Below are 25,046 nucleotides of genomic sequence, written 5' to 3' on the forward strand. Positions count from 1 at the left end.
GGCCAATGGCGCGCTGACAGTTTGCATAAAGATGAGTTGCGGAGGAGCGGTGTTTCTTGGCTCTCGGCTGCTGCCCTGGACTGAGTGTGGGGACACTGGCCACCACCCTCCTGGCACCCGGGAGCGACGGTCCCCATGCTCCGGGGAGGCTCAGGAGGCCTGGATGAGCCAAGGTTGCCCACGGCTGCGGAGTGAGCTGGGGCGGCCAGGCACCCCACACTGGGCACCCCAGGGTGTGGGTACCCCCCTGGGCCAGCGGCACGGGGGGATCTGCCCCAGTTGTGTCCCCTCCAGTGGGGACATGTGCACAGAGACTCCCCCCACCCAGGTACTCCTCCAGCAGTTGTGATCCTTCTTGGCATGAATGTGTCCCCAGGACACCCCAACATGTCCCCTCGGGGCCCCGGAGCTGGCAGGGGTTAGTGTCAATGGGGCCTTGCCAGGACCAAGGGGACAACAGGGACCGTTCAGGGCCCAGCTCACCTGCTGGGACTGTGCTCACTGCCACCCGGGGGGGTGTCCAGGGGCGCAATGATGGCAAGCGGTGCACGTCCCCTGAGGCTGGACCAGCATCTGCTGCTTCCGGGCTGCTGCTGGGTGGCAATTCACCCAGGACACCCCCAGGGGACAGGGCATTTCTGGGGGGAAAAGGGATCACAGGCAGAAGGACCCCCAGTTCCTCAGGCGATGGGGAAAAGATGTGTCACCTGGATGAGGCCACTGACCCGCATGTCCCCGTGGTCACCGGCCCCTCCAGCCCTTTTCCTGCAGTTGTGACCCCCTGGGCAGGGTGGGATGAGGAGCGTGAGTGTGAGTGTGAGTGTGTGTGCAGTCTCCTCCCCCAAACCCCCTCCCGGCTGCCAGTGCGAAACCTGACCTGCCTTATAAATAATGGAGGCAGGAGCCAGGCTGCCGGATCCAGGCAGCTCCATCAGCCTCCCCAGGGCCCTGCCAGGGGCAGCCGCCCGAGCCGGTCCCGCTGCTCGCATGGGGCTGTGCGAGGGGGAAGGCACAGAGGACGGGGTTAAACACGGCTCCTAATCAGTTCCCTCCAGTTTGGGGAGCAGTGGTGAAGCTGGGCCGCAGACTGGGGGTGCTGGGCGGGTGCTGAGCTGGAGGAGATAGGAAATGGGGGGGCAGCAATGGGGTATCCCCCAGCTGTGGGTCCCACCACCAGCCGTGGCCTGGGCAGGTGAACCCCGCCAGCACCTGGGTGCAGCACCCTTCCCTGGGTCCCCACGGCACCCCGGGGTGCTGGAGCTGGAGCGACCGTCCCTGCTGCACCCTGGGGGCTGTGAGCAGGGCCTGGGTCAGCTACTGGGGCGAGAGGGGTCTGCACCAGGATCTCCGGCCTGCCAGCACCCTGGTGGGGAGAGAGCCAGAGCAAGCATCCGTCTGTCCATCCATCCCTCCATCCCACCATCCACCCCTCCATCCCTCCATCTCTCCATCCCTCCTTCGACCCCTCCACCATCCCTCCTTCCCCCCTCCACCATCCCTCCCTCCATCTCTCCCTCACCCATCCCTGCCTCCCTCCATCCCCCCATCCTTCCACCCCTGCATTCACCCACCCACCCACCCCTCTCTCCCCCTGCCTGCACACCCAGCTGCCAGCCCAGCCCTGCCCGCACCCCCCCACCCACCCCCCCCGCATCTCTCCCTCCGTCTCCGTGTCCCGCACCCTCACCTCGCCGCTCCCTCCCGGTACCGGGGACGGTACCGGTAGCGATGCCATCCCGCCACGATCCATTATCGCTACCGGCGACCGTGTCTCTTTAACAGCCTCCGCTGCTGACACGCGTGTGCGTGTGTGCAAACGCGCGTGTGCGTGTGCGAGCAGCGAGCAGCTCCCCGGGCTGGCTGGCAGGAGGGACCCCCCTTCTCCATCCCCCCCTCCCCGGATCCGGATCCGGCCCCATTTCCCCCCCCCCCCAACTCCCCGCTTATTTTTCCTGTTGTTTAGCGGGGTTGGGGCGGGGGCCGGGCAGGATCCGGCCCCTTTTCCAACGGGGATTTTTAATTTTTTTTTTTTTTTGGGGGGGGGGTGTTGTTCCTGGGTTTTCTTCCCGGTGGTGGGTTGTTTTTTTTTTTTTCCTGCAACCAAGAGAGGACGGGCACAAGGCATGGCATGAGCTTCGGGAGACGGTGCTGGAGGTAAGAGCCGCTCGGGAAAACCCTTGAGAACACAAAGCCGGTGCCGGTGCCGGTTTCACCGGCACCGGCACCGGGGCTGCAATCATCCCCCCGCCGCATCCCGCATCATGGAGCCGCGTTATATAACGGCGGCGGAGCCGACCCGGCCCCGGGGCTCCCGGTCCAGTGGCGCCCCCCCCTCCTTCTCCCTCCACCCCCCCTCCCCCTGTTTCCCTTCCCCTCTCCCGGTAGCTCAACCGAGGATGGTGGTCGGTGATACTCCCCGAGCCGGTGATGCTGCCCCCTCCCCAAATTGGGGGGATGCTGGGGGGGTGGGGGGGAGTACGTGGAGAACCACAGCACCCACCGACCCCACCCCCCCCCAGCATGGCCGGGCATCACCGGGTGGGTAACGGCAGGAAGGAGGTGGGGGGATGTCGGGTGGGTACCAGGGGATGCGGAGATGTTTTGGGATGGGAGTTTAGGGGGGACATCACCGTGGGGACAGGGTCACCCGGGTGTGGGGCTGCTGACTGCCCCTCCCCTCTGCTGCCAGCCCCCAAACTGTCCCTTGGCCTCCCTGGCGGCACCATGGGACCGTTGGCACCCTCAAGTCTGCACCCCAAGACCTCTGCACCCCAAGACCTTGGTGGGGCTTTCCTCCACTACGGAGCGACACATGCTGGGGGGGAAGGCAGGGGCAGCCATTCCCCATCCCAGGGCCCAGGGGACGGAGGAAGGGGAAGGCCCCTGCTGGGATGGGGCCGAGGGGGCTGAGCCCCACAGTGGGGTCCCACAGAGACCAGCGTGAGGCCAGAAACCCCCCAGCAGCCTGGGAGAGGGGCGAGGGGCCGGGGGCAGGTTGTTTCGGCAGGGCAGGGGATGGGGGTAGGCGGAGGGGTCCATGTGTGAGGCCAGCTGGGGTTAGGGGCTGCCCGGGCAGGCTGAGCCCCACGGCAGGGCTGGGGCAGGCTGGGCTGGGGGAGGGGGGAAACTGAGGCATGGGGTTGTGGCAGCAGCCAGGCACAGACCCCCATGACCTCACCCAGGTGGGGGTCTGGGGGTGCCACGGGGCACCGGGCCGAGGTGCCGGGGTGGCTCTGGCTCTCGGGCATCCACCAGCGCTGGCGGGATGGTGGTGCCTGGGCGGCTGAGGCCGGAGCGTGGCAGTCCCTGCGGCAGGGATGCACCTGCCAGAGGTCCTGATCCACGGCCACCTTCTGCCTGGGGTGCGGGGGGTCTCGGGCCCTATTTGTAGCACCCAAGGGGTCTCGGCAGGCAGTGGGGTGGGAGCAACAGACACAGAGCGAGTGCTGTGCTATGCCGGCATCTCCCCTCCTCTGAAAGCTGGGTGCTGATTTCACTCCGGCTACCAGGAAGAGGGAGGGAGGTGGCTTTGGAGTGGGGAGGACTCGTTCGAGCATCCATTTTTAATGAGCTAGATATCTATTTTTCCCCGAGCTGGCTTCCCCCACATCGATCCCTTTGCCATCCAACCAGCCTGCTCTTCCGCCCGTGCCAGCAGCTCTACGGTGGTGGGGAGCGTCGGGACGAGCGTGACCGGTGCTGGGAGCCTCCCGCCTCCCCAAATCCTGCTCCTAGGGACTGAGGGACCACTGTTCGAGCTGGAGCATCACATGTGGGAAGGTGGGAGGGAGGAAAGGGTCACCTCCATGTTGACCATCCCATGAAGACATGGCCACACTCCAGCTGGGAGAAGGGAGGCCGGAGCGGGGGGCACTTTGGTTTTAGGAGCTGGATTCTACCTTCATGCTCTGTGGGTTTAAGCTCTGCCTGACTCAGACTCTGGCAGCTCTGTGGCAAAGCCATGTCTCCCTGCCCGTGCCTCAGTTTCCCCATCTCCAAGCCGTGGCCCATTGCTTCCCACCAGTTCCTGTGTGGATGAGCAGCGTCCAGAGAAGGGAAAAGGGATTTTAGAGGCAAGTAGGTGCCGATGGTGTAGGAGGGAGTGGGACAGGGTGCACGGGTGAGTGGGGCTCCTTCGGCAGCATGCCACCCCCACCAAACCTCTGCCCACCAGCCACGGGGACCGGCCATGTTCACCGGGTGCTCCAGGGCCAGTGGTGCAGCAGAGGGGGCTGGGGCTGAAGGAGAGAGCATCTGGGGATGGGGCAGGCAGAAGCCATTTCTCCAGGGTTTCTCACTGCTGGACGTGTGACCTGTGCCCAGCTCCTGGCCAGGGGAAGCAGGTAGCCAGAGGGATCAGTGCCTTTGCTTCCAGGAGTCCATCGAATGCCTTTTTGGAGCCTATATCAACATTTAGCCCCCACAGCAGGGAGTCCCATGGCTGAAGGCCGCCTGCCTGCACCGGCATCCCATGAACCTGGCGCCTATGGCCCCCATGCTGGGCAGGTGTTTGCCCACCTCACCTGACCGTGGCTCCCAGCCGGACCCCTGAGCCTGGGGGCAAAGGGGCATCGCTGCTTGCGTGGCCGTTGTCACATCTGGAGGGATGAAGGGGTTTGAAGAAGAGGCTCAAGTCCCAGCAGTACCCAGGCAGCACATCAGTGGGCAAGGGGCTTGTGGGCAGCCGTGGGCCATGGTCCCCTGGCTCCTCTCTCCTCGCAGGATCTTACATTTTTGTTCACCCCTTCCTGGGCCCAAGAGGGGCAAAAAGAAGGGCTATAACATGCCGGGTGCCATTGGTTGGGCATGCTCTGGCTGGGCTTGCAGTAGGAGACCAGGCTGGGCAGAAGCTGGCAGAAGAGGACCTGCTCCCTCTTCCCTTCACCTCAGCTGGTGGGGAGCGTGAGCATCCTCCCATGGCCGTGAGGGCTGGTACCTCTGGAGGAGGCTGGAGGAGAGGGGCCCAGGGCAGGATGTTGAGGTCCAGCTCTGCCCTGGTCTGTGCATCCCGTGCTCATCTTGTGGGGGAGGTTCCCCCCGAGAGGACATGGGGCTGCCTGGGACAGGGAGGGAGGTCAGGGCTTGATGTCTTTGGGAGATTTGGGTCTCACAGAGGAGACCTTGCTGCCTGTTGTGAGGAAGTTTTGCTTGGCCAGGCCTGGGGGGCTGGAAGTCTACCTTCTCCCTCCAAGTCCCCCATGCTGGGGGGGACAGGAGCTGTGTCTCCCGGTGCCCTGGACATGAGCTGTTCTCTCAGCTAAGCAGAAAGTGGTGGGGACCTGAGCGGAGCTTGGCTTTGGCACCACAGCCAGCATTTCCCTGGCTCCCTGGGCATGGGGATGGCCCCACATAGTCCAGCCCCAGCTCTTGCTGTTCAGAAAGGCTGTGGGACCTGGGAGAGAATGGTGTTGGGGTGCGATGGCTCCGCTGCCCAGCCATGAGCTGCCTGGGACTCAGAGATGGAGTCACCACCCAGCCCAGCACTGAGTGGCAGCCGGCAGGAATGGTTCTCAAACCAGTTGTTTTCCCAGCCCCTCCTGAGCCTCTTTGTCCACTGCAAGGTGGAACGAGCTCTTTGGCGTCCTTGGGAGCCAACGAGAGAGCAGGAGAGCTGCTCTCAGCCCTCCGATCTCCCAAGGAGCTCTCAGGGTAATCTCAGGAAGGAGTTTCCCAGCTCCCATCACACAAATGGCAGGTATCCGGGGCCAGGCAGAGTGGTGAGGCCCTTTCCCACCACGAATTCCTGTCTTGTGCAGCAGGTGAATATGTAGCACTGAGTTTGGAGCTGTTCTCTCAGCCTCTCTCCCAGCTGACTTGTGTGAGTGCTGAGCCCGGGAGCGCTGATCAATGCGCGCACACACACACGCACATGTACAGGCAGCTTTTACCCAAACACACCCGCTGCCCCTCCATCTCTGGGGGAGTCAGCAGCTCCTCCGGGGCATTCTCCAACTCCTCTGCCTTGCTGGGGTGATCCAAGCCCTCAGAGGGAACCTGGCCTTGAAGGCCAGGGGTCGTACATCCCTCTGCTCACAGCATGGGCAGTGGTCTGGCCTGAGCAGGAGGCAGCTTGTACATGGCTGAGCGCTGCTGGGGAAGGCGATTTGTATGGTGGGATGTCTTTATGACTACCATGTGCTTTGGTCGGGAGGTTTAGCCTCCCCAAAGCAAGAGCCTGCGCAGCATTGCTGCTGGTTGGGGATGTCGCGTAGAGCTGAGGGAGTCCTGGGGAGCCGTTACCCTCAGGGGTGCTGGACAAAAGCCTTGGCTGTGTGCTCTGCCACAGCACTGTGTCTCGGGTGTGTTTTCTCCGCCTGTAGAGCAACTTGATTTGCTGCATTAGTAAAAATAGATGGGCTAATGAATTCAGCTGATGCAACCCTCTGTGTGTGTGTGTGCGTGCATGCGCTTATCTCTGTTTGTGTGTGTATGGGTGCGTGTATACGTGCAGCTGAATGCTAAGGCTCATGTAAGGTGCATCCACCAGCTCCTGGGGCTCTGAGGGGGTGGTTGCGTGTTTGTCCATGTGTGTCTGGGTGTGCATATATATGTCTGTGTGTGTGTGTGTGTGTGTGTGTGTGCAGGAAGCCGTGAGTGATGGCTGCTTGCTGCCGAGCAGCTCTGTCACTGAAGCGGTGGCTCTACAGAAATAATTTTGCAGCAGCCTTGGATTCTGGCAGGGCAATAACAGGGCTTCACAGGAGGCTGGCGGGGCGGGAGGGGGGCACTGCAGGATCTCACAGGGACCTGGCGGGGCAATAGTGGATCCTGGCAGGGCAATAGCGGATCCTTGCAGGGGGCCGATGAGGCGGGGGGGGGTCCCGCAGGGCCACGTTTGCGGGGTGCCCTTCCCGGGTGCTGCGGCCCCGAGGAGGCCGGGCCGCTGTCCGCGGTGCTGAACCGGGCCGCTGTCCGAGGTGCTGAACGGGGGCCGCTGTCCGCGGTGCTGACCGGACGTGCCCAGCGAGCAGGGCCGGGGCCCCGGTGGCTCCCAGGCCTGGCCAGCCCGGGATCGCAGTGGCCTCTGAGCCCGGCTGACCCAGCGCTCGCCCTTGTGCCCGGCTGCAGTGGGATGACAGTCTGATCCAGCATGTCTCATCTGCCACAGCCTGGGGTCTCCCAGGGAACACCCACGCAGGGGTGGCACTAACAGGGTGACTGATCATCCTGCCCATCTCTTGAGGCCCTCAGCCCTCTTCACTACCACATGGAGATGGTAAACTCACTGACGGCTTGGACAAGCTCTGTCTTCCTGGCAGCTTTCGTCCTATTCTTCCCAGCATCTTCATAATCTGTGTAATGTTTGTAGTGACAGGCTTTTAGACCCCCTTCTTTCTTCTCTCTTCCTGCGTCAAATCCACCCCCCACCACTGCATCATCGCTCATTGTGGATGACAAAACCCTCATGAATGGAGTGACTTCTCTGGCAATGACGTTTCCTGTGAAATGTGCACCCTGGAGTGAATTCGGGAGACTAAAAGACTTTGTCCTTTGCTTTTGTCAGGTTTCCTCCCACTGTGGATTGGGAGCTGGCACTCCACTGCTGGCAGACGCTTCCTCTGTGAGGTGTGGCCTGTGAGAGCAGAGGGCGGTTGCTACAGGGGGTTGTGATGCTGGGCCCTTCCTGTGGGATCCCAGAGTAAGGATGGTCATACCAAGTGCTGGTGGCCTCATGGTTGGCCCAGTCAGGCAATCTGCAAACAGTGAGATAACAGGAAGAGGAGGAAAGTCCAGATCTCTGTTCTCCTGACCAAAAAGCATATGGAGGTGCTCGTGGAGCTGCAGGAACATCAGAGGGGCTCTGTACTGACACCTTCAAGGCAGACACCTTTGTACCTCCCTGTCCCTCTGCTGTATCAGTGGATTGGAGGGATGGCCTGGGGCAGGGCAGGGTGTGCGCTGGGTCTCCCAGCACACAGCAGCTCTGATTTCCATGGGATGTGGTACTTGCACTTTGCACATTGGAGCAATGAGGCCTCAGCTCCAGGGTGCAGGAACCTCGAGGGGGTCCTTGGCTGCAGGCAGGGGCTTTCCTGCAGCAGTGGAGGGGCAGATCCCAGCGCTGCCCCACAGTGCTAGAGACAGAGGAGAGAGTGGTTATCGGACCCACTCCCCTGCCCAGTCTGTGCTCCCTGCCCACCCTCTCCAGGCTGGGCTCCCCCCTCAGGCACAGTCCTGCTCCTTTTGGGGGGGTAGGAACCCCCAAATCCTTGCCTGCCCATTTCCCTGGAGAGATGCAGCCATGTACAGCCAGCCTGCCTGCCCAGCCTCCCTGCCTGGAGCCTGCCTGTACCCAGAAGGCCTGAATCTCCGGCCATCTTTCTATTCGAAGTGACTTCCCAACTCATTCATGGTTCGGGATTTCTGTCAGCCAGACAGGCAGCCTCAGTGCCCGGGGCAGGGGGGACCTGGCTCAGCTTTCCAAGGCAGGACCGGGAAAGCTGCTGAATCCACTCAGCCCCCCCGAGCTCACCCTCGGGGACCGGCCGAGGTCTGAGCTGGTTGTAACCGTTGCCAACACCTCCCGCTGGCTGCATTTCAGTCCGGCGACTTGTCAGCATCTGTCTCGTCCCTTGAGTGTCCCCTTGGGCTCCCAAGGCCCCGAGCTGCCCCTCTGCCACCACCTGCCCTCTCCCCAGGGGCAGCCAGCGTGCCGAACAGCTCTGGCTGTGGGCTTTGTGCCAGAGCGACAGCCTTTCCGTGCCGCCTGGTAATTATCTGTTTGGATTTGTGCTGTATGGCTGTGTTAGACACCCTGGTGCATGTTCTGTTTGCTTCCCTAATTGCTGCCAAGCGCCAAGCCACTGGTTTTAAGTTTCTTCCTTCTTTCCCCTCCTCTTCTCATGCTTTCAAGCGAATTTAACACAAGCCCAAGCATCAAAGGCCCAGCTCCTCTGTCGGGCAGCGTAAGTGGAGGCAGCAGAGGCTGCATCCGAGCAGGAAGCGGCGCCAGACTGTCTGCACAGGGCTGGGCTCATCCCCGGAGGCCGGGCTCTCAAGGTGCCGCTGCCACCAGGCCGGACCATGTGCAGGCACCTCCGCGCTGCCGCCGCTCGCACCGTGGGAGAGGCTTCAGCAGCTCCCACCAGCCCCTTCCCGTGGCCCTGCTGTGCCGGGGAGGGCGGCCCTGGGAAACACCACACATCGTGCGTCCCGTGGGGCTTGCCGACTGTGCCGCTAGCAGCTGCCTGCGCTCCTGGGCTCTTCCGCAGCACCTTTCGGGTGGCTGCTCCCCTCCCCAGCTGCTCCAGGAGGGCAGCATGAGGCCCGGGCATGCTGTGAGGGTGAAAGCGATGGGCTGGGGGCACTGGGGATCTGGGCTGCACCCCGCTTGTCTGCCATCCCCCCAGGACTGCATGGAGCATCCTCAGAGCCCATGGAGCTGGGCCATGAGCACTGCTGGCCGGGATGTTCCTCCCTTGGTGCCCCTCCATCAGGGCCTGGCCACCTCCGTCCCAGATTGAGTGGCTAATATAATTCCCTCGCTTTTATCTCGGGTCCGGGGGGAGCTGGTGCTGGCAAAGGAAAGGGTCCTCAGGTCCCCTCAGCCACCACCAGAGGATGTGCCAGCCATCCCTTGGGGGCTGGGGACCATGTCCCTCTCCCCCAGGCTGCAAGTCGCTTCCCCAGGTTCCAGCTCCTCGCTGTTTTCCCGGGGGCTGCCAGAAGCCCAGCACCATCAGGATTTGGCACAGCCCTGGCAAACAGGGCGCGGGCGGGACGGGCAGCGCACCGGCAGGGCCCCACGCCAGGCACCGGCTGGGGCAGGGGAGGGGGGGCCAAGCCCCTATCAATAATTCACCTCCATATTTATAGAGGGAAATGTGTTGAATAATGGATGGCGGGGTGCGGCGGGGCCGTTGGAAAGCCAGCCTCGCTGCCATTGAAATATTTATTGGCCTGGATTGCTGGGGTGCCGCCCGGCTGCCTCAAGGCTCGGCGAGGCTCCTGGCCGGCATGGGCTCACCGCCGAGCGCCTGGCTGGCACAGCGAGCACGGGCAGCTCTGCTCCACCACCACCACTGCCTCCTCTGTCCTCCACAGAAATGATCAGAGGGTGGAACACCTCTCCTGTGGGGAAAGGCTGGGAGTTGGGGTTGTTCAGCCCAGAGGAGAGAAGACCTTATTGCGGTCTTTCAATACTCTAAAGGGGGCTTATAAGAAAGATGGGGACTGACTTTTTAGTAGGGCCTGTAGTTACAGGATGAGCAGTACTGGTTTTAAACTAAAAGAGAGGAGATTCAGACATTTTTTTTTTTACAACGAGGGTGGTGAAGCACTGGCACAGGTTGCCCGGAGAGGTGGTGGATGCCCCATCCCTGGAAACACTCAAGGTCAGGTTGGATGGGGCTCTGAGCAACCTGATCTAGTTGAAGATGTCCCTGCTCACCGCAGGGGGTTGGACTAGATGAGCTGTGAAGGTCCCTTCCACCCCAAACCAGTCTGGGATTCTGTGATCCTGCCCCTGCTCCCATCAGCGGCTGAATCCCGGACCCAGAGAAGGATGCGAACATCCGGGGACAAATCCCCATCCGTCCCCCATGACAGGGGACACCAGGGCCACGCAGCCCCTCAGAGGACCCCGCTCTGTGCCGCAGGCATGTCCCCTCTGGAGCTGTGCCCAGCAGCCCTGCACTGCCCTGTTGCCTGCACAGGCCACCCAGGACCCCCAGGGTCTCCCTCTCTGCCGGTGCCACGACGCCCCCCAGCCCTGCCGCCCTCCCTGCCCACCCTCCCTGCCTGATCTCCCTGCCCAGGGTCATGGTGCAGGCCAGCAGCCCCTCAGTTCGCATCCCTGTGTTGCAGAGAGAGCAGTGGAAGATGTCGAACCCGAGAAACGGTGACACCAAGCCCCCATGTTTGCCCCGCAATGGACTGGTGAAGATCCCCACGCAACCCAACGGCCTCGGCTCCGCCAGCATCACCAAAGGCACCCCGGCCGTGAAAAACCGCCTGTGCCAGCCTTCGTCTGTGCCTGCCATCCTCAGCCCGGCCTTAGCCCACCGCAGCGACCTGCCCATCCCCAGCCTGGCCTCCCCACTCTCCTTGGCCACTCTGGCCGGCGTCTCCTCCCCTCCCGGTGCTTCCTTGGTGGGACTGAACACGAGCGAAGGCTCGGAGCAGCCCTCACCGGAGCGGCTGCCCAGCTCACCTTCAGAAAGGCAGCTGGCAGTGGACGAGAAGATTCTCAACCGCTTGTTCTGGTACTTTTCGGCGTGCGAGAAGTGCGTGCTGGCACAGGTGTGCAAGGCGTGGCGGCGGGTGCTCTACCAACCCAAGTTCTGGGTGGGCTTGACACCCGTCCTGCACACCAAAGAGCTCTACAACATCCTGCCCGGTGGCGAGAAGGAGTTTGTCAGCCTGCAGGGCTTCGCCGTCCGCGGCTTCGACGGCTTCTGCCTCGTGGGCGTCTCCGATCTGGACATTTGTGAGTTCATTGACAACTACCCCCTCTCCAAGAAGGGGGTCAAGTCCATGAGCCTTAAGAGGTCAACCATCACGGACGCGGGGTTGGAGGTAGGTGACTCAGGCGAGGTGGCCGGGGTGGAGGAGATGTGGCAATGGCGGATCCTTCCCGGTGACCCTGGGGACGCACGTGCAGGCAGAGCTTTCGCTGGCCACAGGCAAGGAGCAGGCAGGCAGCGTGGACATCCCACGGGTGCGGGCAGCGTCGGCAGCCCCTGCCTGTGGTCCGGGCAGTGGGATGGACTGCAGCCTGCGCCGCCCTCCCAGGCAGGGGGGAGGATGCTGTTGATGGGGGGGTCATCCCTGCCGCCTGCGGATGCTGCCTGCAGATGCCGCTGGGAAGGCAAAGCCAGCCGAGGTGGCCCTGCCGCTGGGTGGTGGATGCGGCGGTGGATGGTGAGCGGGGCCCAGGGGACGAGGACATCCCCGCTTGGCTGGCTGCTCCCTGGCAAGGGAGGTCTCCTGGGCAGGGGGCTGCAGGTCAGATGGAGATGGGGCAACTCGCGGTCCTGCACGGGGCCAGGCAAGGTCCCCACCGAGGTCCCTTGCCCCGCGCCATGGCCGAACACAGCACCAGCTGCTCCGTGGCCGCATCCAGGCTGGGAGTGGGCATTAATCCTGCCCCCGCCAACACCACCAGCTACAGAGCAGGGGCTGTGGCTGGGGGCCCCTGCCTGTCCCCTCCCATTCCCCACCAGTCCTGGCACGTCCTAGAGCAGGGCGCTGCTCCGACACCGGGGGAGTCCCACGGAGAAGACTGGACCCACGCAGGGCTGGGGGCAGCGGGAAGAGCCCCAGGGGGCTCGGAGGGAGCTGGGCTGGGGGCGCGAGGCTGTGCGGGGCAGGCAGTGGTGCCCACCGTGCCCTGACCCCCTGCCCCTCGGTAGGTGATGCTGGAGCAGATGCAGGGCGTGGTGCGGCTGGAGCTGTCGGGCTGCAACGACTTCACAGAGGCCGGGCTGTGGTCCAGCCTCAACGCCCGCATCACGGCGCTGAGCGTCAGCGACTGCATCAACGTGGCCGACGACGCCATCGCCGCCATCTCGCAGCTCCTGCCCAACCTCACCGAGCTCAACCTGCAAGCCTACCACGTGACGGACACGGCGCTCGCCTACTTCACGGCCAAGCAAGGCTACACCACCCACACCCTCCGCCTCAACTCCTGCTGGGAGATCACCAACCATGGCGTGGTCAACATGGTCCACAGCCTGCCCAACCTGAGCGTCCTCAGCCTCTCGGGCTGCTCCAAGGTGACGGATGACGGCGTGGAGCTGGTGGCCGAGAACCTACGGAAGCTGCGCAGCCTCGACCTCTCCTGGTGCCCTCGCATCACCGACATGGCCCTGGAGTACATTGCCTGCGACCTGCACAAGCTGGAGGAGCTGGTGCTCGACAGGTACGGGGCCGTGCTGAGCCGTGGTGAGCCATGCAGTGCCGTGCCAAGCCACACAGGGCCATGCCGAGCCATGCCATGCCATGTCATGCCATGGTGAGCCATGCCATGTCATGCTGCACCATGCCGAGCCATGCCGAGCCATACTAAGCTGTGCCAGGGCATGCCATGCCGAGCCATGCTGAGCCATGCCAAGCCATGCTGAGCCATGCCGAGCCATGCCATGTCATGCCATGCTGACCCACACCATGCCGAGCCATGCTGAGCCGTGCTGGAGGCAGTGGGTGCAGCATTGGGGCCATGGTCTGGGGACACCCATGGGTGCCCCGGTCCCAGCCGGCCCTGACACCCCGTGTCCCTGGCAGGTGTGTGCGGATCACCGACACCGGCCTCAGCTACCTGTCCACCATGTCGTCCCTGCGGAGCCTCTACCTGCGCTGGTGCTGCCAGGTAGGTGGGGGAACACAGCCGGGCCCGGCACGGCAGGGGGGGCCGAGCGGCTGGCACCTCCCTGGGGATGGGCCACGAGCTCAGGGTGGGCACCCTGGGCCGGCGGGAGCCCCCGCGACTTGGTGCTGGGAAGGGGGGAAGGGATGGGGTGCTCCTGTCAGCTCAGCAGGACTCAGCGCCAGCCCCCTGCCCCTGCACCCAGCACCTGGCCCCAGCATCCTGCACCCTGCCCAGGCAGCCTGTCCCCACACCCTGTCCCCACACCCTGACCCAGCGCCCCGGACCCTACCCCAGCATCCTGCGCCCTGTCCCCGCACCCTGCCGCTGCTCCCTGCCCTGGCACCCTGCCCCAGCTCCCTGCACCCAGGACCCTAGCCCAGCCCCCTGCCCAGGCACCCTGCCCCAGCAGTGCTGAGCCCCCAGCGCCGTGGTGGTGGCCATCCTCTGTGGAGCCCCCCCTTGTCCCCACCTCACTCCCATTCCATTTTCTTTTCCAGGTGCAGGATTTTGGCCTGAAGCATCTCCTGAGCATGGGCAGCCTGCGCCTCCTCTCGCTGGCCGGTGAGACACCCCCCTCGCTCCCCCGGGACCGGGGTGGCCGGGTCCCCACAGGGCTGGGGAGAGACCGGGCATGGGGTCAGGGACAGCCCGGGGGACAGCCAGCATCCCCCCCCAAGCCAGCATGGCACAGCTCCCGCATCCCCCTGAGCCTCCTGGGTACCAGCACCCAGCCCAGCTCCCTGGGGATGGCAGGGCTTTTGGGGTGCTGCTGTTTTGGGGTGCTGGTGTTTTGGGTGCTGGTTTTGGGCTGTTGGTACTTTGGAGCACTGGTTTAGGGGGTTCTGGATTTTTTGGGTGCTGGTTTTTGGGGTGCTGATTTTGGGGGTGCTGGTGTTTTGGGGTTCTTGGTTTGGGGAGCTGTTTTTTTGGGATGCTGGTGGTTTGGGGTGCTGTTTTTTGGTGTGCTGGTTTTGGGGATGCTGTTTTGGTGTGCTGGGTTTTGGGGTGGCAGTGTGTTTAGGGTGCTGGTGTTTTGGGCTGCTTTTTTTTTTTTTATATGCTGTTGGTGTTTTGGGGGCGCTGGTGTTTTTGGAGGTGCTGGGTTTCACGATGCTGGTGTTTTGGGGTGACGGTGCATCCTGCCCGCTTGCAGGCTGCCCCTTGCTGACCACCACGGGGCTGTCGGGGCTGGTGCAGCTGCAGGAGCTGGAGGAGCTGGAGCTCACCAACTGCCCCGGGGCCACCCCGGAGCTCTTCAAGTACTTCTCCCAGCACCTCCCGTGCTGCATGGTGATCGAGTAACGCCGGATCCGGCCACCCCGCTCCCGCGCCCACCCCGCTGCCGCCCCGTCTGACATCGCCCACCCCATTGCTTTCCGTCTGCCGGGGGATGTGAAAGGTGCCATCGATTACAACTGACCCCGGACAACACGCCACCCCCCCTCCGCCCCCCCCGCATCGACAGCCCCAAAGGACGCGGGGCTCCGGGGGGAGATGGGGGACGGCGTCGCCCCTCGCTGGAGCCTCCTCGGGTACCCTGTAAATTCCCCCCACGCTGTCGCCGTTGCCCGTCCTCCTCCCGGTGTCCTGCCAATCCCTTCCGGACGGACGAATGGACATCATGGAAACCCAAAGTGGGGAGGCGATGGCAGCGTGACCCCCCCCCGGCCGCATCCTGCTTCCCTCCCCCAGTGCCGAGGGGGCACACAGCCCCGCCACCAAGGATGCTCCTGGGGACCGAAGGATGCTCCCGGGATGGGCGAGAGGAGGATGTTTCTGGCACCCGCGGGTGGCGGCGGAGGCTGGATGGGTCCCCTTGCACCCCCGGAGCGGGTCACTGAGCCACCCCCCCATGCTGTGTGCCCTCCCCCAGCCCCCGGCCCTGCCCTTGGGGTGCCGGGCGCTTTCTCCTGGTGAATAGGATGTTTTTCTCCGCCTGCCCGCCCACCACCCCTGCATGCTCGCTTGCTTCAGTCTCGTGGTACGGCAGGCTCCGGGGTACCCGGGGGGGACGGTGACAAGTGACAGCCCCCACTTGGCCCCTCCGTATGGCCTCGCCCCGGCTGGATCTTGCCCCAGGAGTCTGGGTCTCCCGGCTAGCATCCCCCCTCGCCCTGGGGAACCCCGCTGCACCCCGGTTTATGTGGGGTCGGTGGGGCGATGCTGCTCCCCGTGGGATGCCGACGCCAAGGAGCGACCCGTCCGGCTGGGATGGGACGTCCCGGGGCACCGGGGCCGGGTCTGAGCCGTCGCGGGGACACCGGGGGGGGCACGGAGTGAAGGCAGGAGGTGGCACCTGGGACATGCTGCCACGGCCACCGCTCTTCCAGCTGGAAAGCCATCGCCCCGACACCAGTGGCAACCGGGGGGCCGGGGGGACCCCTGGGCCGAACCGAGCTGGGTACAGGGCTGGGGTGCCCGCGGGGACTCGGCACGGGAGGGGCTCGGTGGCCGTCCCCAGGGCATTGCCCACCGCCACACCGGCTGCCCACACAGCCCTGGGATGAGCGTGGGCACGGACACGGGCACGGGCACGGACACGGGCACGGACACGGACACGGACACGGACACGGACACGCTTTCGGTTTGTTTTGCCTTTGTACCGGCCGGGAAGGAACTGCTGCACCACCCGCCTCCTCCGCGCCCTCCTTTGTCCAAAACGCCCCTTTCTGGTCCCAAAATGGCATGAGGACCCTTGTGGCCCTGGAAGGGGGTTTGGGGTACACCGGGAGCCAGGGTGGCACTGCCGGGGCATGGAGCACCCCGGTACAGTGGCAGCCAGGGTGGGGGGCTGCCCGCACCCCCAAACCCAGCGGTGTCCGTGGGACGGGGTGCTGGGACGCAGGGGCCAGGCGGGGCAATGGCACACGAGGGTCTCCCCATCCCTGCAGGAGACAGCAGCAGTTGGGGGGTACCACCAGCCCCGTGCACCCCCACGGTCCCACGTCACGCGGGCAGTCCCAGCACAGCCCCAGCCCCCTCTGCACCCCCCCACGACAGTGCACCCCCACTTCCCCATGCACCCCCACCCCCTGCACCCCCCTCCCCCGGTGTAGCCCTGTATCTCTCCGTATAGCCCCCCCCATGTACCCCACACCCCAGAGCACCTCCAAACCCCCCAATCAGCCCCACACCTCAGTGCACCCCCATATCCCCCCAGTGCATCCCTACACCCCCAATGCACTCCATATCCCCCCAACAACCCCATTTCCCCCCTGCACCCTCACCCTCAGTGTAGCCCATATCTCCCCGACACCCCCATTTTCCCTATCACAACTCCCCCAATGCACCCCATGTCCCCCTGGCACCCCCACCCCAATTCACCCCATATCTCCCCTTGACACCCCCATTTTCCCCCTCCACCCTCAACCCTCCCGGACCCCACATCTCCCCAGCACCCTCACCCCCAATGCATCCCATATCGCCCCGTCACCCCCATTTTCCCCCTGCACCCCCATGCCCCAATGCACCCCATTTCCCCCCTGCACCCCATATCCCCCCAGCACTCCCCATCTCCCCCAGCACCCCTATCCCCCAATGCGCCCCATATCCCCCAGCACCCCCATATACCCCCACTTCCCCCCTGCACCCCCATTCCCCAATGCACGCCATATCCCCCCCAGCACCCCCATATCCCCCCAGCACCGCCACTTCCCCCTGCACCCCATATCCCCCCAGGACCCCCATATCCTCCCAGGACCCCTATATCCCCCCTGCACCCCATATCCCCCCAGGACCCCCATATCCTCCCAGGACCCCTATATCCCCCCTGCACCCCATATCCCCCCAGCACCCCCACTTCCCCCCTGCACCCCATATCCCCCAGCACCCCCATATACCCCCACTTCCCCCCTGCACCCCCATTCCCCAATGCACGCCATATCCCCCCCTGCACCCCATATCCCCCCAGCACCCCCATATCCCCCAGCACCCCCATATACCCCCACTTCCCCCCTGCACCCCCATTCCCCAATGCACGCCATATCCCCCCCAGCACCCCCATATCCCCCCAGCACCCCCACTTCCCCCTGCACCCCCACATCCCCCCAGCACCGCCACTTCCCCCCTGCACCCCATATCCCCCAGCACCCCCATATCCCCCCAGCACCGCCACTTCCCCCTGCACCCCATATCCCCCCAGCACCCCCATATCCCCCCAGCACCCCATATCCCCCCAGCACCCCCACTTCCCCCCTGCACCCCCCGCCCTCCCCGCTCCCCCGCTCCGGGGCTCAGGGGCGGGGCTTTGGCCCAGGGCCGTGGCCTCCGGGCAGGCGGGTTCCTCCTGGGGGTGGGGCCGTTCCGGGGGCGGGGAGTACGGGGGCGGGCGGGGCTTCGGCGGCGGAAGGGGGCGGGGCGAGGCGGAAGAGGGGCGGGGTTTGGTGGCCGTTTCCGTGGCGGCGGAGGCCGGCGGGGCCTGCTGGGCCCGAGCTGCCGGCGGGGCGGCACCGGCACCGGGTACGGCAACGGCACCGCGGCCGGGGAGGAGGAGGGCGGCGGGAGGGGGCCCCGAGGGGAGGGAGGGAGGGAGGGAGCCCCGAGGTCGCCCCGAGGTCGCCCCGAGGGGTCTGTGGGTCAGGAGCGGGCCCTGAGGAGGGGAAATGTGGGGTGCGAGGGGGGCTGGGGCTCCCGGCGAGGGAAGGGTGTAGGAGCAGGAGGGCCTGACTCAGGGAGAGCCGGGCTGTGGGTGCCCCCAGAAACCCTGCAGCCCCCCCCCGGGACCCTTGGTGGCCCCATGGCTTCCCCCAGAGTAGCTGCCAGCCCCTGGCACCCCGGCCTGGGGCAGGGATGGGAAAAGCTGCCGCTCTGCTTGGCGGGGGGAGCTGCTGTCCCCCCTTCCGCTAGAGAAGCAGAGTGAACCGCCGGCTATGGTGCTTGCAGGAGTTTGGGGCGCAGGGCGTGCCTCGTGGAGATGACTGCGGCCTCGTTTCACCCAGTCTCTTGTTGGAGACGCTGCTTGCATCAGTCCACCTCGCTGTAGTCAACCTTCCGTAACATCACCAACAGCCGCTCTCGTCCACGGAGCGTCTCAGGGGGTTGAACTGAGGAGGGAACAAGAAACCCAGAAAAGGTTTTCAAGAACTCCCGGAGAGGGACTTACAGACGGCAGCAGGAGGAGAAGCCTGGCGCGGGGCTGTATCTCTCTCCCCGCAGGTAGCACCGGGCTGTAGCCTCTCACCTCTGCAACCTGTTGATGTGGCCACAGAAAGCTGCGGTCAAAGCCACCTGGGCCTGCCAGGAGCTGCAGGAGCCGAGCCTGTCCCTTCCCAGCTCTGGCTGAGGTGGAGCAGGGCGGCCGCACGAGCGTGAATGCAGCCTGCGGGGACACGAGCCTCCGAGCCTGCTCCTGGAGAGGGGAGTGTGCCCCGAGGACAGCCATGGAGAAAATGGCCAGGGTCACCACTGCCCTGGGGGGCAACGCCCTCACGGGACGAACCATGTTCTGCCACCTGGACGCCCCCGCCAATGCCATCAGCGTGTGCCGTGATGCCGCCCAGGTGGTGGTGGCTGGCCGCAACATCTTCAAGATCTATTCCATCGAGGAGGACCAATTTGTGGAGAAGCTGAACCTCCGCGTTGGCCGTAAACCCTCCTTGAACTTCAGCTGCGCGGACGTGGTGTGGCACCAGATGGACGAGAACCTGCTGGCCACCGCCGCCACCAACGGCGTGGTCGTCACCTGGAACCTGGGCAAGCCGTCCCGCAACAAGCAGGACCAGCTCTTCACCGAACACAAACGCACAGTCAACAAGGTCTGCTTCCACCCCACCGAGGTCTACATGCTCCTCAGCGGATCCCAGGATGGCTACATGAAATGCTTCGACCTGCGCAAGAAGGACTCTGTCAGCACCTTCTCTGGTAAGAACGCGGGCTGTTGCTTGCCCCCCTACCCTGGTGAGAGGCAGAGGTGGGGGGCTTTGCCCTTTCCCTGTGCCTGGGAGGAGGGTTTGCTCAGGGCACAATGTTTGGAGCAGGCAGGGAAGGAGCCAAGAGGTGTTTTGCTGCTTTTTTTGGCCACTCAGCAGTGGGCCGGGCCCGCGCAGGAGGTGGAACGTGGGCACGCGTCGCTCCCTGCTTCCCTTTCTCTCTGGGCTGGTGACCCCCATGGCTCCTCCAGTGGAGTTTTTAGCTTTGCTGGCGCTCCGTCCCACCAGATCTCAACTTCTGTCCCCGCTCAGGTCAGTCGGAAAGCGTGCGTGATGTCCAGTTCAGCATCCGGGACTACTTCACCTTCGCCGCCACCTTTGAGAACGGGAATGTGCAGCTGTGGGACATCCGCCGGCCAGATCGCTACGAGAGGATGTTCACAGCGCACAACGGGCCTGTCTTCTGCTGCGACTGGCACCCGGAGGACAGGTGTGTGCGGGGCCGCATCCAGCCAGCTGCCCGGCCTCAGCGGAGGCGAGGGAGGCCCTAAAAACAGGGTTGGGGCCTTTTGGGGGTGGAAAGCAGGGTCTCCGATACCCCGTCCCCTTGTGTTAGGGGCTGGGCTGTAGCTGGAAAGTGGGAGCAATTATTGCTTTGAGGTTTTGGGGGGATGCCGGGGTGTTTTGGGTTTGTTTTTTGACAAATCGAGGGATCCTGAGGCACTGGGTTGCTAGTGGTGGGGTATAGCAAGCTGCTGTCTTGCCCCCCCATGTCAGGGCAGCCTCTCGCTCTGGTGCTCGGGGAGGGGAGGGCGCTGCGTGCCTGCGCCGGGATGTGACTTGCTTGTGTCTGATCGCATTTCCCTCCTGCCTGTCCGTGGGGGCGGTTGGGGTGTGTCTAGAAACACTCGTTGTGGTGTGCGGGTCCCTCCTCGCTCCCTGCCGGGCAGCGCTGCGACTCCTCACGAGCTTAGAGAGGCGCTGAAATACATTCGAACTGGCCTTTTTCCTCTCTGCTGTCCCTGGCAAGTGGAAACCAGAAGTGGGGGGAACTGGTCTGGCTAGGAAACCTTGAGATGAGTGTGGCTGTAAAGACGCAGGGCTTTAAACGGGAGCGGGAGGGAGGGGTGTTGCCTGACCCAGTTATTGGAGAGCTGAGGTGTTTGGGTAGCGTATGGGAGGATGTGATTACAGCCCGGCTGCCTGCCCTTGGCATGGATGTGGTCACAGGGCAGGAAAGGAGGGGCGAACGGGGAAGGATCCTGGCCCAAGCTGGCATCTCGCCATCTTTCTCCGTCCTTCTCCCAGGGGCTGGCTGGCAACAGGCGGCCGGGATAAGATGGTGAAGGTGTGGGACATGAACACCACGCGGGCGAAAGAGATTTACTGCGTGCAGACCATCGCCTCCGTGGCCCGGGTGAAGTGGCGCCCGGAGTGCAAGCACCACATCGCCACCTGCTCCATGATGGTGGACCACAACATCTATGTCTGGGACGTGCGGCGTCCCTTCATCCCCTCCGCCATGTTCGAGGAGCACAAGGATGTCACCACGGGCATCGTGTGGCGTCACCTCCACGACCCCTATTTCCTCCTGTCGGGTTCCAAGGACAGCACCCTCTACCAGCACATCTTCAAGGATGCCAGCCAGCCTATCGACCGGGCCAACCCCGAGGGACTGTGCTACAGCCTCTACGGAGACCTGGCCTTCGCCGCCAAGGAGAGCCTCATCTCCTCCGACTCCAACCGCAAGCCCTACATCGGGGACCGGCGTCACCCCATCTTTTTCAAGCGTAAGCTGGACCCCACGGAGCAGTTTGAGTACATCTCCTCCTCCAGCACCCTCAGCGTCTTCGAGACGGACGTGGAGAGCGGCAGCATGGACTGGTTTGTGCACACCGCCAAGCAGTACGCGCTGGCCGGCAGGCCCCTGGCCGAGCTCTGCGACCACAACGCCAAGGTGGCCAAGGGCTTGGACCGCAACCAGGTGAGACCTTGGCTTGGAGACTCTCGGTGCAGACCCGGGCTGGTGCCGGGGTTGAAAGGCGCTGTCAGGATGCGGTCTGCCACCCGAGCTGGGTGACAGCTCTCTGTCCGGCTGTGGCCTCTGGCTGTCCCCAGAAGGTGTACCTCCACCTGGCACCAAATCCATAGTGCTGTTGCCTACAACAAGCGCAGATGGTTGCCCAGAAACTTGACCTCCCTGAGAGCCTGCCCAGCTCTCTAGATCGGCAGATGATGGGAATTTGCAGGCAGGCGTGTGGCTGCTCTGGGTTTCAGCCTGACGAGGTGTGACTGTGGCTGTGTCTCATACAGGTGGCTCAGACGTGGACGATGCTGCGAATTATCTATTCCAGCCTCAGCACCGTGTCGTCTGCTAACCTCAACCACAGCATGGGGAAAGGCAGCACCGCCCTCCCACTCATGAACAGGTAAGGGATGCCGGAGCCAGAGTGAACGACGCGATTGCTAGGGTGGCTCCGTGAGCAGGAGAGCGGAGACGGTTCCTCGGCCGGGTTGGAGTCGTGAGTGGGAGCAGGGACGGCTCTCCCCCAGCCTCAGGCCACGCTGGTTTGAAGGTTGGCATCGTCTGAACGCAGCCATTCTCCATGTGGGTGTAAGGGGCGAGCAGCCAGCCTGCCCTCGAGCTGTGCAGCCTCGTACACTGCTCCCTTCCGTCTGTGAAATGAAATTTGAGGCCGTGGTGGGGCTGGTACTATCTTTGCAGTTATTTAATTAGTGGCTGTGAGTAAGGGCTGGGGATGAAGAACCCCTGACTTGCTGCTGGTGTGGAGAGGTCATCTTCTGCTTTTCAAGGGGAGAGGACAGCCCAGCTGTGCCAGTGGCATGCTGGCCCAGGCAGCCCCATCCCATTGCGGGCTGATGAAGCAGGAAAACTTGTTTTTCCTCTTCTCGATGACGTATGAAAGTGAGGGGTGAGGACTCCGAATTAGCTGTCAGACCTTGCAGAGCTGGGTTCCCAGGGTGAGTGGCAAATCCTCAAATAACATCAAACAAAGCCCTCCCCTTGACCGAGCTCTGCGTCCAGACGGGTTGCTGTCTGTCACTAACTTAAACAGCAGGCAGCAAGCTGAAGAGCTCAGCTCTGCTTGAACCCCGTTCCCTTCCTTTTCCGTCTCGGCGAAGCCTGAGAGTGGTGATGCGTAACAAACAGCAAAGCATCTTGAGCGAGGCAGCTCCTGTTTACCTACGTCTGAGTGAACGTAAATATTAAGAGACAGAGTCAAGAGTCCGTGCTCAGCTCTGAAATCCTTTAGGGAGAGCTTTGCAGGCGCCTTCGCGGTGTGGGCGCAGAGGCGCCAGGCCTGGAGAAGAGGGCTGTGTTAACAATTGCAATGGAACTTTATTTTTTAAAGTCACAAAGTGGGGACAAGCTGACTCCTGTGCTCTCGGCGAAATCACCGTGTCTTGTATTTCACAGTTCAAATTGCAACTGGAGACCTATATCCAGGCCATTTGCTGGCTAGAACGGAAACTGTAATCTTCTCTGACTATTAAATTTGGCTTCTTTCCCAGCTTTAACCTGAAGGACATCCCCTCTGGGCTGGGCAGCGAGTCGAGACTGGACCGCAGCAAAGGAGAAAGCCGCACGGAAAACATCCTCATGGATTCCTCCTCCACCCTGATCAACAACGAGGGTAACGTTTCTGGGGCGGTCCTGCGGCTCTTCCCTCCTCAGCTGTCAATGGCCCCGATTTACGGGATAAATGTACCAGTTTATCCCAAATGGGGGTGATTGGACCTGCTGCAGCCCCCAGGCGAAGCATGCCGAGCCCCAGGGCGTTGCAGAAGGACAATTTACCCCCGTGACCCCCACAGCAGGTGCCGGGAACGCGACTGCGGTGGGGAGCTGAGCCATCTGGCTCGGACGCTGCCTGGCACGCTGGGGCAGGGCACGGGATGTGGGTCCAACCGTGTGCCCAAGGCGGGTGAGCTGATTTCTCTCTCCCTGGGCACGCAGACAACGAGGAGACAGAGGGCAGCGACGTCCCTGCGGACTATCTGCTGGGAGATGTGGAAGCGGACGAGGACGACCTGTATATGATGGACCATGAGAACCCGCACGGTGAGTGTGCGGCCGATGCTGAGGGTGTTGCCTGTCCCAGACACATGGCTGGGTTTTCTCCTGGCCTTCCCTACTCGTTCTTGATGAGATACCTCTCCTCCCAGCTGAAGAGCAGGAATACAGCCTTCCCCAAGAAGCCTTTCCCTTGCGCCATGAAATCGTGGACAACCCATCTGCCTTGGACCACCTGCAAGACAAGGCTGACTCTCCTCACGTCAGCGGCAACGAGGCCGAGACGGTGTCACTGACACCCGTGGAGTCCTTCTCCCTCATCTCCATCTCCCACTCGCTCTACGAGAACCGCCTGCCCTCCGACTTCTTCAATCCCATCGTGCGGGACACGCTCCTCTTCTACGCAGAGCAGGGTGACGTGCAGACGGCCGTGTCCGTCCTCATCGTGCTGGGAGACCGCATCCGCAAGGAGATCGATGAGCAGACCCAGGTAGAGCCTGGAAAACTCCTTCCTGACCACGTAGGGGCTGGTGCAGATGCAGTAGGACACTTGGTGGGACCCAGAGGTGGTGTATCCCAACGTGATGGGATCCCGTCTGGGGTCTGGGCACCTCCCTTCTCCTCCAGCCTCTTCGGGGCCTGCCATAACCCAGAGTGGGCAACTCCAGGACCCCTGGAACCCGGCTGGCTGCCCTACCACCAGTTCTGGCAGGGACCTGATGTGGTGTCCGCAGGGCCAGGGTGGGGAAGTGGCCTTGGCCTGTTGATCTGGGGAATGACGCCTCTTGCCCAGCCCTGCAGAGCAGTTCCTCTGCTGCAGGGATCTCGCCTTTGGCACGCGGGGCTGGGATCCCAAGGTGGGGGCAATTTCAGAGGGGCTCAGCGGTCTGCATCCGTCCCCAGGAGCACTGGTACACATCCTACATCGACCTGCTGCAGCGCTTCCAGCTCTGGAACATCTCCAACGAGGTGATCAAGCTGAGCACGTGCCGCGCCATCAACTGCCTCAACCAGGCCTCCACCACCCTGCACGTCAACTGCAGCAACTGCAAGCGGCCCATGAGCAACAGGGGCTGGATCTGCGACAGGTGAGGGCAGCGCTGCGGGCAGGGAGCGGGCAGGAGGACACACGCACACCCCCCCTGCATTCTGGTCACCAAGGGGAGTCCCGGAGGGGCCGCGGGGGCAGGAGGATGGGGTTGGTGCCCCCCAGTTCCCCCTCGTTGCCCCCACCAAGGGTTCTCACGCTCGTCCCCCTTCTCTCCGGCGCAGGTGTCGGCAGTGTGCCAGCATGTGCGCCGTCTGTCACCACGTCGTGAAGGGGCTCTTCGTCTGGTGCCAGGGCTGCAGCCACGGCGGCCACCTCCAGCACATCATGAAGTGGCTGGAGACCAGCTCCCACTGCCCCGCCGGCTGCGGCCACCTCTGCGAGTACACCTGAGACCCTCGCTGGCCAGGTGGGGTGGGCAGCGGGGGGGCAGGGCAGGCAGGGCCTCCTGCCTGCCTGTCCTGCCCGTACCTCTCTCTTTGTATTTATTTTATTTTTGTGTAAATAGGGGCCTCGTGTGTGCCCCCAGGCCCCTGCCCCGACCTTTTGTACTGGATTAAACCAAAACAGAGCAGCTGAACTGAGACATGCCTCCTGTCTTTGCTTAACCTGGCTGCAGCGGCCCCCGGGGCGGGCTCGGGGCGCCGGTGGGAGCTCGGTCCCGGTCCCGCTGCTCTGCCGGGGGGCTCGGTCCCGCGGTGCCCTGGCCGGCTGTGGGCCCCACCTTCCCTGTGGGCCCCTTTAAGGCGTGGCCACTTTAAGACGTGACCCCTGCCGGGAGCCGTA

The 25,046-nt window shown here is 63.6% G+C and overlaps 2 protein-coding genes across 3 annotated transcripts; both read left to right on the forward strand.

The window, feature by feature from the left end:
• The first annotated feature begins 1,819 nt into the window (after positions 1-1,819).
• On the forward strand, positions 1,820-15,943 carry FBXL16 (F-box and leucine rich repeat protein 16). Its single transcript, XM_054843550.1, has 6 exons — positions 1,820-2,154; positions 10,807-11,517; positions 12,354-12,862; positions 13,225-13,309; positions 13,807-13,870; positions 14,463-15,943. Exons 2-6 carry the CDS (start codon positions 10,822-10,824, stop codon positions 14,609-14,611), a joined length of 1,503 nt encoding a protein of 500 aa, XP_054699525.1. The 5' UTR covers positions 1,820-2,154; positions 10,807-10,821; the 3' UTR covers positions 14,612-15,943.
• A 1,706-nt stretch (positions 15,944-17,649) lies between these two features.
• On the forward strand, positions 17,650-24,844 carry WDR24 (WD repeat domain 24). Of its 2 annotated transcripts, none has more exons than XM_054843508.1 (10): positions 17,650-17,767; positions 18,191-19,168; positions 19,489-19,666; positions 20,485-21,160; positions 21,490-21,605; positions 22,711-22,832; positions 23,156-23,260; positions 23,365-23,702; positions 24,116-24,300; positions 24,485-24,844. In XM_054843508.1, exons 2-10 carry the CDS (start codon positions 18,688-18,690, stop codon positions 24,651-24,653), a joined length of 2,370 nt encoding a protein of 789 aa, XP_054699483.1. In that variant the 5' UTR covers positions 17,650-17,767; positions 18,191-18,687; the 3' UTR covers positions 24,654-24,844. The 2 variants fall into 2 exon arrangements, with proteins under 2 accessions (XP_054699483.1, XP_054699484.1); XM_054843509.1 differs by having other exon boundaries at positions 17,673-17,767; positions 18,464-19,168.
• Positions 24,845-25,046: the final 202 nt, after the last annotated feature.

The sequence above is a fragment of the Grus americana genome, chromosome 15 (genome assembly GCF_028858705.1).
Source record: "Grus americana isolate bGruAme1 chromosome 15, bGruAme1.mat, whole genome shotgun sequence".
Taxonomy (NCBI): Eukaryota; Metazoa; Chordata; class Aves; order Gruiformes; family Gruidae; genus Grus; species Grus americana.